Raw genomic sequence first — 16169 nt, forward strand, 5'->3', positions numbered from 1 at the left:
TTTATCAGTTCAGTCTATTGTCCAGTGCATATTTATTCTTTTGACCTTCTAATTCATTTTCTTCTGGGAAAACTCTTCCTAAAAATGTTATCACTTGAGAAATCTTTTTTGACCACCCAGACGTAAGGTCTGTGAGAGCACATAGTAATATACTGACCAAAACTTGGCTTAAATTATTACATGATTTTAACCAAACCATAGCACATCTTGCCAAAAATTGTTGAGAGCTTTTTATATTCTTCTTCAAATATATAATTTTTTTTGCTAGCTTTTAGTCTGTCTGTCCTAAATAAATATTGACCACTCAACCACTTGCCTAATCACTGAGCAAAAGCATTTTTTCAACGTGGTCCTCTTATTTAAATGTTTTTCAAAGCTTGCAGTTTTATCAGTCCTTTTATGAATGACATTAGTTAGGGATGTTTCTGCATAAATAAATCTCCATATTTAACCACCATGTAAGGACATAAGTTCATGGCCCTATTTTTTTTTCTCGTGTCTTTTTTTTGGAACTACTGCTAATGGAAACAGTTCACAAAATTGTGGTGCAGGATTTGGAAAATAAACTCCAACTCCTGGCTAAGGTTTTTTTTTTTTCCAACAGTCAATGTTAAAGGAAGTTTGTGCAGAAAAGAGCCACAAAATTTCATAGTGGAATAAAGCAAGTATATTATTTTTAACCTGGTCCTTTCCTAAATCATCCCTTCTTAAAGCGGTTGTCATGCCTTAGTCACTCTGTGACTGCAGACTTGTGAATCCTCACAGCTTGCACAGTTGATGCTGTGAGGATTCTCTGATGCTGGAAGCTGGTGGTCATGCGACTGCAATTACTCTATTTGCCTAGTTCCGGCCATACTCCGACTAGATGTGTCTGGCATCTTTCTTTACACTTGCATTGAGTTATGCTGTGCACGTCTAGTCTGCACTTGACCGTGTATGGAAATCCCTGATGCTTGCACTGGACAATCCTCACAGCGTGCATTGTGCATGCTGTGAGGATTCACAGGTCTACAGTCACATAGTGACTTGTAGCTTATGGTCGAATAACCCCTTTAGTGGGACACTCTGGGTTTGAATTTTACTATCAGCAGAAACTTGACTGCACACCTAAATGCTTAAAAGGTTGCTTCACTTCTTTTTTTCTTTATTGATTACTTATCAAAAATATGTTATCAGTATCAGATCAGTGGGGGTCTGATAGCCAGTACTCTCCACCGATCGGCTGTTCTGTATTCTAGATATTAGAAGTTACCAAGCTTGATAGCTCCATCAACTGTGTAGTGGTCGCTCTTGGGTAGTGCAGATAAAATTCTATTTAATAGAATAGGGGCAGGTCTGCAGTGCCCAGCAGCGACAACTACAGGGTTGACATAGCTGTACTATTCAGCTCGACAAGTGTTAACATTTACCTGGAGCTGGCACTGCTAACAGCTGATTGGTGGGGGTGCCAAAGTGTCAGACCTCCCCCCCCACTGATCTGATTTAATTTGTAAGAATAAGTCATCAGTATAAGGTTTAACTTGAAATCTTTACATACATATACTATGGTGTACTCTGGTGAAATAAGAATTGAACAAGTCACCAATTTTTTAAGTAAACATATTTCTACAAGTGCTATTTACATGAAATTCTCACCAGATGTTGGTAACAACTCATCCAATCTACACAGACACAGAAATGAAACCTTAGATGTCCATAAATTACAGTAAGTTCTATGTAATAATAACAAATGATACAGCTAATAAGTATTGGACACATGAAGAAAGAAAGGTGCAAAAAGCCATACAAAGTCATGACACCAGTTTAAATCTATGAGCAATTAGAAATAAATCCTGCCACTTAGTGAAATATAATATCAGCTGGTTCAACTGAAGGCCTTTACAAAGGTGTCTCATTACCAAAGTGACACCCAAGAAACATTTTATGATGTGTAAAACTAATGAACTATCTCAAAACCTTCCCAACCTTATTCTTGCGAAACACAAATTATATTGTTGACCTCCATTGATGTAATATGTCCTTTATCCTGGGCCCCATCCTACTATATATACAGTATGTCCCTCATTCTACAGCTGTTCTTTATTGCATAGAAATAGAGAAAACCATTATACTCACCTTAACCTCTGCTGCTTCGCTGCCCTGCAGCATCCTTTTCTGAAGCTTCCAACTGACTTGCATGCAAGCGAAGGGAGCGCATGACGTCACTGACACTGACCAACGTTCACGTGCACGTTGACGTCAGCTGCTGGCCTCTTAATGGCAGGCAGTGTGTTCTGCAATACAGTTTAATTGGATGAGCGTCCGAGGATGTGCATCCAGTTGAAGTTTCTGCTGAAGTCAGTGGAATGCTCACCCGCACAGGCCCCCACCTGCACGGGCCTGATTGCGGTCATTACAACCCTGGTGTGAGGCTGTTTTTCACCATACAGAACTGGTAAACTTCATATAATTGAAGGAAGGATGATTAGACAAATGTACTAAGAGTTTATTGATAAAAATCTGCTGCCATCTACCAGGATGATGACGATGAAACAAGGGTGTACATTTCAGCAAGGCAATGATCCCAAAAACACAGCTAAAGAACTAAGGAAACTCTCAATTGGTTTCAGAGAAATAAAATAAAGTTGCTAGAAAGGCCCATCCAATCACCTGACCTGAACCCAATAGAAAATTTATGGAAGGATCGAAAGCTGAGTTCATAGGAGCCCACAGAACCTTCAGAATTTGAAGAGTGTTTATGTGGAAGAATGGGCCAAAATCACACATGAGCAATGTATGCGACTAGTTTACAGGAGGAATCGCCAATAAAGGGTTTTGTGCAAAGTATTGCATAAATTTCAGTAAGCGTGTTTGATACTTTTTTCCTGTGTATTTTTTCATTATTACACATAACTTAATTTATGGACATCTATGGTTCGATTTATTTGCCTGTGTTGATTGGATGGGTATTTTTACTGGCATGTGGTGAGAATTTCATGTTAATAGCACATTTAGATTTAGAAATCTATTTATCGTATACACTCGAGTATAAGGCGAGACCCCTAATTTTGCCACAAAAAACTGGGAAAACTTAATGACTCGAGTATAAACCTAGGGTGGAAAATACAACAGCTACTTGTAAATTTCAAAAATAAAAATAGATACCAATAAAAGTAAAATTGAGACATCAGTAGGTTGTGTTTTTGAATATCCATATTGAATCAGGAGCCCCATATAATGCTCCATATAGTTCATGATGGCCCCATAAGATGCTTCATACAAAATACGCCCCATATAATGCTCCATACAGTTCATGATGTCCCCTCTAAGATGCCTCATACAAAATACACCCCATAAAATGCTCCATACAGTTTATGATGGGCCCCATAAGATGCTCCATATTAAAATATGCCCCATATAATGCTGCACAAATGTTGATTATGGCCCCTTAACCCCTTCGTGACATGCGCCGTACTAGTACTGCGCTGCCGGCACTGCATTAGTGCCAGCAGCAGTACTAGTATGGCGCACCGATCACCGCGGTCTTGCGCTGAGCGCCGCGGTGATCGGGTGTGGGTGTCAGCTGTATATCGCCGATCGCGGGCATTTAACCCCTCTGATGCCGCTGTCAGTAGTGACAGCGGCATAGAGGGGGATCGCGCAGGAACGGGGGCTCCCTGCGCTCTCCCACCGGAGCAACGCAATGAGATCGCGTTGCTCCGGTGACCCGGAAGGAGTCCCCGGATCCAAGATGGCCGCCGGACTCCTTCCGGGTCATGAAGTGCTGAGAGCAGGCGCCAGAAAGCCACCTAAACTGCCTGTCAGATCGTTGATCTGACAGTGTGCTATGCAGTGTCAGATCAACGATCTGATCTAATACAGAGATGTCCCACCCTGGGACAATGTTAGCAAGTTAAAAAAAAAAAAAATAGAATGTGTAAAAAAAAAATAAAAAAAATCCCCAAGTAAAAAAAAAAAAACATTTCCCAAGAAATCCATTTATTTATGTAAAAAAAAAACAAACAATAAATGTACACATATTTGGTATCGCCGCGTCCACTGGTTAACCCCTTCAGTGAACACCGCAAAAAAAAAAAAAAAAAAAAAAGGCAAAAAACAACGCTTTATTATCATACAGGCGAACAAAAAGTGGAATAACACGCGATCAAAACGACGGATATAAATAACCATGGTACCGCGGAAAACATCATCTTGTCCCGCAAAAAAAAAACCACCATACAGCATCATCAGCAGAAAAATAAAAAAGTTATAGCTCTCGGAATAATGCAAAAACAATTATTTTTTTATTTAAAATAGTTTTTATTGTGTAAAAGCGCCAAAACATAAAAAAAATTACATAAATGAGGTATCGCTGTAATCGTACTGACCCGAAGAATAAAACTGCTTTATCCATTTTACCACACGTGGAACGGTATAAACGCCTCCCCCAAAAGAAATTCATGAATAGCTGGTTTTTGTTCATTCCGCCTCCCAAAAATCGGAATAAAAAGCGATCAAAAAATGTCATCTGCCCGAAAATGTTACCAATAAAAACGTCAACTCGTCCCGCAAAAAACAAGACCTCATATGACTCTGTGGGCCAAAATATGGATAAATTATAGCTCTCAAAATGTGGTGATGCAAAAACTATTTTTTGCAATAAAAAGCGTCTTTTAGTGTGTGACGGCTGCCAATCATAAAAATCCGCTAAAAAACACGCTATAAAAGTAAAACAAACCCCCCTTCATCACCCCCTTAGTTAGGGAAAAATAATAAAATGTTAAAAAATGTATTTATTTCCATTTTCCCATTAGGGCTAGGGTTAGGGCTAGGGTTAGGGTTGGGGTTAGGGTTTCAGTTATAATTGGGGGTTTCCACTGTTTAGGCACATCAGGGGCTCTCCAAACGCGACATGGCGTCCGATCTCAATTCCAGCCAATTCTGCTTTGAAAAAGTAAAACAGGGCTCCTTCCCTTCAGAGTTCTCCTGTGTGCCCAAACAGTGGTTCCCCCCAACATATGGGGTATCAGCGTTCTGAGGACAAGTTGGACAACAACTTTTGGGGTCCAATTTGTCCTGTTACCCTTGGGAAAATAAAAACATAGGGGAAAAAATATCATTTTCGTGGAAAAAAAAATATTTTTTATTTTCACGGCTCTGCGTTATAAACTGTAGTGAAACACTTGTTGGTTCAAAGCTCTCACAACACATCTAGATAAGTTCCTTGGGGGGTCTAGTTTCCAATATGGGGTCACTTGTGGGTGTTTTCTACTGTTTAGGTACATCAGGGGCTCTGCAAATGCAACATGACGCCTGCAGACCAATCCATCTAAGTCTGCATTTCAAATGGCGCTCCTTCCCTTCCGAGCTCTGCCGTGCACCCAAACAGTGGTTCCCCCCAACATATGGGGTATCAGCGTTCTCAGGACAAGTTGGACAACAACTTTTGGGGTCCAATTTATCCTTTTACCCTTGGGAAAATAAAAAATTTGGGGCAAAAATCATTTTTTGTGAAAATTAATATAAAATTTTTTTTTTACGGCTCTACATTATAAACCTCTGTGAAGCACTTGGAGGTTCAAAGTGCTCACCACACATCTAGATTAGTTCCTTAGGGGGTCTACTTTCCAAAATGGTGTCACTTGTGGGGGTTTCCACTGTTTAGGCACATCAGGGGCTCTCCAATCGTGACATGGGCTCCGATCTCAATTCCAGCAAATCTTGCATTGAAAAGTCAAATGGCGCTCCTTCCCTTCCGAGCTCTGCCATGTGCCCAAACAGTGGTTTACCCCCACATATGGGGTATCAGCGTACTCAGGACAAATTGTACAATGACTTTTGTGGTCCAATTTCTCCTGTTACCCTTGGTAAAATGAAACAAATAGGACCTGAACTACAAATTTTGTGAAAAAAAAAGTTAAATGTTCAATTTTTTTAAACATTCAAAAAATTCCTGTGAAGCACCTGAAGGGTTAATAAACTTTTTGAATGTGGTTTTGAGTACCTTGAGGGGTGCAGTTTTTAGAATGGTGTCACTTTTGGGCATTTTCTGTCATATAGACCCCTCAAAGTCACTTCAAGTGTGAGGTGGTCCGTAAAAAAATGGTTTTGCAAATTTTGTTGCAAAAATGAGAAATCGCTGGTCAACTTTTAACCCTTATAACGTCCTAACAAAAAAAAATTGTTTCCAAAATTGTGCTGATGTACAGCAGACATGTGGGAAATGTTGTTTATTAACTATATTATGTGATATAACTCTCTAATTTAAGGGCATAAAAACTAAGAGTTTGAAAATTGCTAAATTTTCATAATTTCCGACAAATTTTTGTTTTTTTCACAAATAAATGCAAGTCATATCGAAGAAGTTTTACGACTATCATGAAGTACAATATGTCACGAGAAAACAATGTCAGAATCACCAGGATCCGTTGAAGCGTTTCAGAGTTATGACCTCATAAAGTGACAGTGGTCAGAATTGTAAAAATTGGCCCTGTCACTTAGGTGAAAACAGGCTTTGGGGTGAAGGGGTTAAGATGCTCCATACAGACATTTGCCCCATATAATGCTCCTCAAATGCTGATCATGGCCCCATAAGATGCTCCATACAGATATTTGCCCCATATAATGCTGCACATAGCCCCATACAGATATTTGCCCCATATAATCCTGCACATGGCCCCATAAGATGCTCCATACAGATATTTGCCCCATATAATGCTGCACGATGCTCCATACAGATATTTGCCCCATATAATGCTGCACATGGCCCCATACAGATATTTGCCCCATATAATCCTGCACATGGCCCCATAAGATGCTCCATACAGAGATTTGCCCCATATAGTGCTGCACATGGCCCCATACAGATCTTTGCCCCATATAATGCTGCACATGACCCCATAAGATGCCCCATACAGACATTTGCCCCATATAATGCTGCACATGGCCCCATATAATGCTGCACATTGCCCCATACAGATATTTGCCCCATATAATCCTGCACATGGCCCCATAAGATGCTCCATACAGAGATTTGCCCTATATAATGCTGAACATGGCCCCATACAGATATTTGCCCCATATAATGCTGCACATGGCCCCATACAGATATTTGCCCCATATAATGCTGCACATGGCCCCATACAGATATTTGCCTCATATAATGCTGCACATGGCCCCATAAGATGCTCCATACAGATATTTGCCCCATATAATGCTGCACATGGCCCCATACAGATATTTGCCCCATATAATGCTGCACATGGCCCCATACAGATATTTGCCTCATATAATGCTGCACATGGCCCCATAAGATGCTCTATACAGATATTTGCCCCATATAATGCTGCACATGGCCACAAACAGATATTTGCCCCATATAATGCTGCACATGGCCGCAAACAGATATTTGCCCCATATAATGCTGCACATGGCCCCATACAGATATTTGCCCCATATAATGCTGCACATGGCCCCATAAGATGCCCCATACAGATATTTGTCACATATAATGCTGCACATGGTCCCATAAGATGCTCCATACAGATATTGCCCCATATAATGCTGCACATGGCCCCATAAGATGCTTCATACAGACATTTGCCCCATATGCTGTTACTGCGATTAAAAAAATAGGTATTAAGCTTACCGTTAATTGTTTCCAGGAGTCCATCCTGACAGCACCCTGGAGGACGTCCTCCTCCCCTTGCTGGGACAGGAAACACACGAGTTTAAAAGGCCAAGTCCCACCCACAGTCCTCAGTGTTGTAACAAGAACCGCCTCAAGGAAATGCAGAAAAAATCTTTGTTTAATGGTAGCAAACATATCACATTATAACAGGAACATATTACATCATATGCTAGGAATAGGTTACAAGCATGCTAGAATACCATGCATCATATAATAATACAGGGAGGGAACTACCCGTGCTGTCAGGATGGACTCCTGGAAACATAATTAACGGTAAGCTTAATACCTATTTTCCAGGACCCAAGCCTGGGGCTTCTTAGATTTCTCCTCTGGAAACCCCTTCTTTTTGTCGGAGGCTGACTCCAAAATGGTATCCAGGGAGGGTCCAAAAACCCTTTCACCTGAGAAGGGAATTGAACAAAGTTTAGATTTGGAAGCATTATCCCCCGACCAGGACCTTAGCCAGACCGCCCTCCTAGCCGCGTTAGATAAGGAACTGCATCTGGCCGAAAACCTGACTGACTCAGCAGTCATATCAGACAGATAAGCCGTGGCAGATTTCATCATAGGGAGGGAATTTGATTTCAGATCTCGGGGTCTTATTGGATAGGAGTTCCTCCAATTGACCCATCCATAGATACATAGACCGAGCCACCGAAGTAGCCGCTATATTTGTTTTTATTAGAGCCGCAGAAGATTCCCAGGCTCTTTTTAACAATATGTCGGCTTTCCTATCCATAGGATCACGCAAATTTGATGAGTCCTCAAAAGGTATGTCCGTTTTCTTGGCCACCTTTGCCACAGGAACGTCAATTTTGGGAACTTCGTCCCATAGTTTTATGTCCTCCGGCTCATAAGGTAGACGAGCCTTAAAGTCCTTGGATAACACCAGCCGGCGTTCTGCCTCTTTCCATTCTTCCAGAATCATGGCCTTAATGTGCTCGCTAACCGGAAATACTGTCTGCTGACGTGACATAAGTCCACCAAACATCAAGTCCTGCCTGGTTTGTGGTTTAGATGTCTCCTCTATTTGCATAGTGCATCGCACCGCCTGCACCAGATCATTTGTGTCTTCTGCCTGGAAGAGGTATTTTCTTTGGTAATCCTGGCTTCCTGACGGAAGCTCTCCCTCTTCCTCTGAGACGAAGTCCTCTGAGTTAGACTTGTCCTCAGAAGTAACCTCCTGTTCTCTTAAGTCCTGTTCCCGTCTGGCCCGCTTACGGGTGGGGATAGGACTGGATTTCTGCACCATGGTAGACAAAGAAGCTTGTACTTCTTCACGTATAAGGGATCTCATCTCAGCCAGCAATGTGGGTTGTTCGTCCCTTACGACCTTAGCTGTGCAGTCCCTACATAAAGATTTCCCATGGGAGTCCGGGAGCTTCATATTACAAAGGGGACATCTAACAGATTTCCCAGATGCCTTGCCGGATTTCTTAATCTGAACAGGAGGACCCGCGGGGTTTCCCTTATCCTTAAATGACATAAGAAGGGATAAGCACTGGGGTGAGCCTGCTTCTGCATATAGATAGGGGAACTTGCGCCATGCGCACTTACCCCCTCCTCGGTTGGAGTACTTGCTTCCATGATGAGGGTAGCAGGTCCCCGCAGCTCTCAGCGCCAGATCAGGAGCGCTTCTGCCGCTGTGCGATTCACTGCACGCTTTCCCCCGCGCATACAGCGTTACCGGAAGTAGCGGTAACGAAATGCCGACGGACCGGAAGTGACGCGTTCTGACGACTTCCTGCCGGGAGACGCCGTTCTGGATACCACGCTGCCCAGGATGGCCGCGCACCGCGTGGATAGCGTCCGCAGCCGAGAGCCTCCCACCGGGAGGAGCGGCTGCCACCAGGAGCTTCGTCCACTCCTGGTCTTTGGAGCAGAGGGACCCCCCACCGGAGGGTTTCTGCCCTGAGCCTCTTGACAGGGGGAAGGGTATTGGCAAGCCGCACGATCCCCCTGAGCTCCGGTAAGTCCTGCGCAGCTTCTCACTCGTGCGTCCCTTCCTTGCAGGGACAGGAAAAACACTGAGGACTGTGGGTGGGACTTGGCCTTTTAAACTCGTGTGTTTCCTGTCCCAGCAAGGGGAGGAGGACGTCCTCCAGGGTGCTGTCAGGATGACGTCCTGGAAAAAAGACATACTCACCTCTGTCCCTCGGCATTTGCTATGCTCACCTTTCCCATTCCACCGCTGAATGCCGCTGTCTTCCCCGTCCTCTGCACTGTCTGTTCAGGCAGAGGGCGGCGCGCACACTAAACGCTTCATCGCGCCCTCTGACCTGAGCGTCACTGCAGAGGATGGGGAAGACGCAGCGGCACCCGTCGGTGGAACACAGAGCAGGTGAATATCGTGCACTTCGTTATACTCACTTGCCACTGTAATTAGTGGTACCATGTGACCGCTCACTAAAGGAAGAAGCTGCCGGCACCGGGGAACCAGGGACCGCGCCAGGAGCAGGTGAGTATTATTACACAGCTGCCGCTCTCCCTCCCCTGTTGACCCCTGGGTATGACTCCAGTATAAGCCGAGAGGGGCAATTTCAGCCTAAAAAAATGGGCTGAAATTCTCGGCTTATACTCGAGTATATACAGTACTTAGAAAATTTGTACTAGTTATTTCACCCACTGCATGTTTCCAAAAACACATTTAAAAACATAGATTAGTAGTCCAATAATGAATAGATACATAAAGACTACAGACATATTAATTTGTAACAATGACAGGTCCCAGCACATTTAATTCAGTACCCAGCTTGGCTCCACTCATTTGTTTCCTGTTTTTGGTAAGCATTGCAAAGCTAAAAATATGCTGCTTAAAACCAGGATCTTCTAATTTGGGTAATTCATATGGTTAAATGGGTGTACCCATCTGGAACTTTCATCCTGTTGATATGCCCTAAATTTCCTGAACAGAACAACTTCTTTCTGTCCATTTCTACAAACCATAAAAAGTCCATACCTGAAGACTTTCTATTGACATCCCCCTGCATTAGTAGTATACCTTTATATAAGAGTGAGTGGAATACTAGAATGACGCATTTTGTTTTGTTTTTCAAGGTGACAGTTCCATAGTGCACTTGAGGTCCTGGAATCATAAAGAAGGTTGGGGAAATATACAAAATATGAGCTATAACAATGGAACCTTAAAAGTCCTACAAGATGGATATTATTTCGTGTATGCTAATATTTGCTTCAGACATCACAAAGGATCTCCGAAGACCACCCAAAGCAATTTGCAGCTCATGCTTTATGTCAGTAAATTAAAAAAGAGCGGACAACCTCCTGAAACCTTACTAAAGGGTGGAAGCACTACAGTGTGGTCTAATAATTCAACATTCAACTTCTACTCAGTCTACCAAGGTGGCATTTTCAAATTACTTGTTGGAGAGGAAATATTTATCAGGGCTTCAAATCCAGCACTATTGGACCCTGCTCAGGAAGCAACGTATTTTGGAGCCTTTAAGATCCTTGATATTCACCTGTAATTTTGTATTTTTATTGGAAGCTACCAAAACGAACAGTGGGTAATCCAATTGTTTTTTTGTTCTTTTTTTTTACTTAGTGTTTGATATTGTTGGTATCTAGGTACTGTAAATCCTTTGTTTTTAAAAACACATGGGTATTATATGTATATCATACATTGCCTTATTTATGTAATTGATAACCAACCTTTGAACATAAAGAGATGATTGTGTTCATGCTGGCATGATATTTCTCTTTATTAGCTATTTAATTATTTTGTACTACTATTTTGTGCTTATCGAAAAAATTCTGTGTTGCCGAATTCATCATATAATGTCTGCTGATAGAAAACAATGTTTCATTTTCATACTCGATCTATGCAACTGGTAACCGGGTTATGAAGGCACATTATCTCTACAGTTTTCAGTGGCTATGCCTTTAGCAAGTTTCTCAAATTGTGCATTACCTTGGCATTCTATGGCCAGTAGGTGCTAAAATGAGGAGATTTTTCAGCCTTTTTGAAGCTATCTGAAACCAAATAAAACCTGATCAATCTGCCCTATCTGAAACTGAATACAAAAAAACTGCTTCCAACTTGGAATGAGGTCTCTTTCACCAAGTGACCCGTAGTAACCGCATAGACCAACTCTATGGTACGAAGACCCTTGTATCCCAGTACTCCAGCTATAATAAAAGAATTCATGTTTGTATTAGGCTTTATGTTATACATTTTTATCCTTAAATTCCTAAAGTGAACTTCTACAAACCGCATTTAATAATAGTAACAATAGACTTTGTCCTCTGTGTCGTATGAAGTGACATTTGCACTCGACAAGTTCAGCTGTTCTATTCAGCTTTACTTGATAAACTTTTTTCTTTTTCAAGTGTGTGTGGGAGTTTCGACAGGAAGAGCTTTTTTTTTTCCTTTTGAATTTGTATTGAAATGTGTATACCATAGATAACTTGTGTTTGTTTAGCAACTGTGCCCAAATCTCTAGACATATTTGATCAGACTTGCATATACCGTAATCTGAGGAAGAAATGAGTCTTCATTTCTTCTAATATTGGACTCTTTATATACAATTTCTATATAATGTAACATTTTGATAACCTCTTTCTTTAGAAACCCGTCCCTCTCTAAAAATAAGTTGATCACAGCAGTTATCAGCTGTAATATTTTGAGGAGACTGGCAACAAGTATTAAATTCCTCTTCAGTACTGCCACTTTGGAAATTAATTTTTATACAACGCCTATTGAAATCAATGAGCCGTACATGTTCCACAATGCGTTGGCTATCAAAGAGTAAAGACTACTCTCTCCTTAAACTAACACTCCTATACCCACAATCCTTATAATTAAGCCAAAAAAAACTATTTATAAATAAACCTTCACAAAAATCAAGGCTTTTCTTTATGGCTAAAAGCATTTTTATTGATATCAAAAATATTATAAACTTATGCATAATAGTATTTTTCTCTTATTTTTCACCACATACTGTTTTTAGAAAGATATGTTATTATACATTTTGGATTGCCCCTTTATTTGCGGCACATATCTGTATATGACCAGTTAGGATTTTATTTATTTTCCGGGTATTCCCACCTTTAACCTTATCTGTATTGCCCTGTTTTTACTTATAGGTCTCAGTCAGACAGACGTATAACAGGGACAACGATCGCAGGGACTGGCCGGAACCTCTCCTGACCTGAGCGTGACAGCTGCATAGAAATACATGACGCTATCATGCTCCTATCAGTAGAGGTGCCGACCAATCCATGCACTGCGAAGCAATCATCGGCAGTGTCATATGTCTGTCTAACTGCGCCCTAACATATACTTTCATGTTAGCCTTTTTAATATATTTGATTTAGTTAAAAATGGTTTTAGCCTTAAATAAAAGCTTTGCTTTTGGTGAGATTGTTTAACATTTAAAAAGTAGCTAAACTTTTTTAAAATGTCATTAATGATTTGTATTTGGTAAGTTATGAATCTTTGTAATACACTTCATTACCATATCCTACTTACGTTTTCTACTCTTTTCTGAAGGGCTGTTTCAGCTGCCTTGTTAATGCACTAAAGTAGATGTTTTGAACAGTAGATCATGCAAATATCCGTTCTCCTGTGTGATCTTCTCTGCTTTCCTCTCCCATGCATTTTTACAAACGCTCTCCATGTCTGGGGGGACTGATATGTGGTAGACCTGTAGTTCAAATCAGTAACTAAGTGTATGAACAAGGCAGATGAAACAGCCCTTGCAGCATGGAGTTTGTAAGAACAGGAAGCAAGGAAAAGTAATGGACTACAAAACAAATGTTCATAAAGACTGACCAGTAATTAAATAAAAAGTTTAGTTATTCATTTAGGTTAGAAATAAATGACTCCACTGACATTTGAGTTGATTCATTTTTGGGTCTGCTGGCACAGATCAACCAACAAGAAGTGATTTAAATAGCTTTGCCTTGGTAAAAAAAAAAGGGTTTTAACTGTAGTTCTTTATTAATTTAAGGGAATCTGTCAGCAGGTTTTTATGTAATCTGAAAGCATTAGGAGATGAAACACAGATTTCAATGATGTCTCTTATCAGACTGTGTGCTGTTTACATACAGTGAAGGTTTTATCACTAGGACATTATAGAGACTACCTGTCTGTCAGCAGTGGTCCGACTCCACCCTCTCCTGTAATAAGCAGCTCGTTGGCAATAGATAATGTACATACAGAGCCTGGTGGGATTAGCTTTCTCAGACCTGCTTCATGCTAAGTCTAAAGGTACCGTCACACATAACGATATTAACGATATCGTTGCTTTTTGTGACGTAGCATCGATATCGTTAACGAAATCGTTATGCGTGACAGCGACCAATGATCAGGCCACTGCTGGGGGTCGCTGGGGAAAGTCCAGGACTTTATTTCGTCGCTGGATCTCCCGCTGACATCGCTGAATCGGCGTGTGTGACACCGATCCAGCGATGTCTTCACTGGTAACCAGGGTAAATATCGGGTTACTAAGCGCAGGGCCACGCTTAGTAACCCGATGTTTACCCTGATTACCATTGTAAATGTAAAAAAAACAAACACTACATACTTACATTCCGGTGTCTGGTCACGTCCCTCGCCTTCAGCTTCCCGCACTGACTGTGAGCGCCGGCCGGCTGTAAAGCAAAGCACAGTGGTGACGTCACCGCTGTGCTTTACGGCCGGCGCTCAGTCAGTGTGGGAAGCTGAAGGCGAGGTAAGTGACCAGACACTGGAATGTAAGTATGTAGGGTTTTTTTTTTTACTTTTACAATGGTAACCAGGGTAAACATCGGGTTACTAAGCGCGGCCCTGCGCTTAGTAATCCGATGTTTACCCCTGGTTACCCGGGGACTTCGGCATCGTTGGTCGCTGGAGAGCTGTCTGTGTGACGGCTCTCCAGCGACCAAACAGCGACGCTGCAGCGATCAACATCGTTGTCTAGATCGCTGCAGCGTCGCTTAATGTGACGGTACCTTAAGAACTGTGTCCAATCTGCTGCATTCAGTAAACTATCAGTGATACATTGTTGAATTCAGAGTATCTTTGCATACATCATGCTGCTTTCAGGTGAGGTAGCAAAAGCCTGCCAACAGATTCCCTGTAACATTGTCTCCTTTTACCAGCTGATGGCAACCCAAGACATAAGGTACCGTCTCACAGTGGCACTTTGGTCGCTACGACGGCACGATCCGTGACGCTCCAGCATCGCTCCAATATCGCTCCAGCGTCGTAGACTGCTGTCACACTTTGCAATGTACGATGCTGGAGCGATAATTTCATGACGTATGTGAGATGTAGAAGCCGTTGGTTACTATGCGCACATCGTATACAATATCGTGCACACCTTTGTTACACCATGCGATCATGCCGCCACAGCGGGACACTAGACGATGAAAGAAAGTTTCAAACGATCTGCTACGACGTACGATTCTCAGCGGGGTCCCTGATCGCAGGAGCGTGTCAGACACAGTGAGATCGTAAGGATATCACTGGAACGTCACGAATCGTGCCGTCGTAGCGATCAAAATGCCACTGTGTGACGGTACCCATAGTGTAATATTATTAGCATAACAGTCCATATAATGGCAAGTGAATGTTTGGTCTCTAGACACTGACTCTGGACATTCTCACTTATTTTGAGGTATAATGATTTCTAAGTACGTGTTAAATAAACATGTTTTTTCCCCCATTTTGTATATATTGTATATGCTAAAGAACATCAAATCTGCCTGTATCTTGAACATATGATTTAATTTTGGCAGTAACTTTAGGGTTTTAGGTGCACTTTTTAATGCAGTTTATGAATCTCAATATTTACCGTAGCTTAAAATCATGTTCGTTTTATTTTCAGGAATAAATAACTAACAAACTATTTTAGACAAATGAGTACAGTGTTACAACATATTAACATTTTGTAAGTTTTCTTGTTTTTCTATATTTCTATTTCACATCAAATATTTAATTTTTTGTACTGTAGTGTTGTTATTTTATATGTGTATATATATTTAACTTGTGCTAACTGTACATATATTTTTTGATACTTGCAGCAAAAAACATTTTGTATTAAAATTAATATATTTTGTTATTGTGAATCTGCTTCATTATATATTATGTAATAACTTATAACATATATCCTAAAATGTCAAGTATTCCTGCCAAATAAAGATAACATGATTACAGACTACAAGACTTGAGTGAATTTTCAGTATTAGAATAAAAACCATCAAAAAACTTTTAAGCACCAGCGTTATTTCTAGCCACAAAAAATATGGAAGGTAAATTCAGTATTTTTGTGACTAGAAAAATACTTTGTTGCAGATTTTTTTTTTTTTATTTGTTTCCTAAATGCGGAGCTCAGCAATTAGAACATTTCTAGTGTTTTAGTACTGTAGTTTCTGTAATCCCTTTTATATAGATGAGTGCTCTACAAAAAGTTACAAATCAGTCACAAACTTCTGCTGGATCGTTCTCCCCTTCTGTCGCCTTCTCTCAATTTCAGGGATGGCAGCAGGAAGGGGGAAA

General features: G+C 41.1%; 1 protein-coding gene across 1 annotated transcript in view; it reads left to right on the plus strand.

Annotated features, from left to right (window-relative positions):
* The window catches only part of TNFSF11 (TNF superfamily member 11), a 68597-nt gene extending 52777 nt beyond the window's left edge, over window positions 1-15820 (plus strand). Inside the window, exon 4 of the mRNA XM_069758225.1 lies at window positions 10727-15820. Coding sequence (XP_069614326.1) covers window positions 10727-11154 — 428 coding nt within the window. The 3' untranslated portion in view covers window positions 11155-15820. The remainder of the gene's footprint in view (window positions 1-10726) is intronic.
* The last annotated feature ends 349 nt before the right edge of the window (window positions 15821-16169 follow it).

The sequence above is a fragment of the Ranitomeya imitator genome, chromosome 3 (assembly GCF_032444005.1).
Source record: "Ranitomeya imitator isolate aRanImi1 chromosome 3, aRanImi1.pri, whole genome shotgun sequence".
Taxonomy (NCBI): domain Eukaryota; kingdom Metazoa; phylum Chordata; class Amphibia; order Anura; family Dendrobatidae; genus Ranitomeya; species Ranitomeya imitator.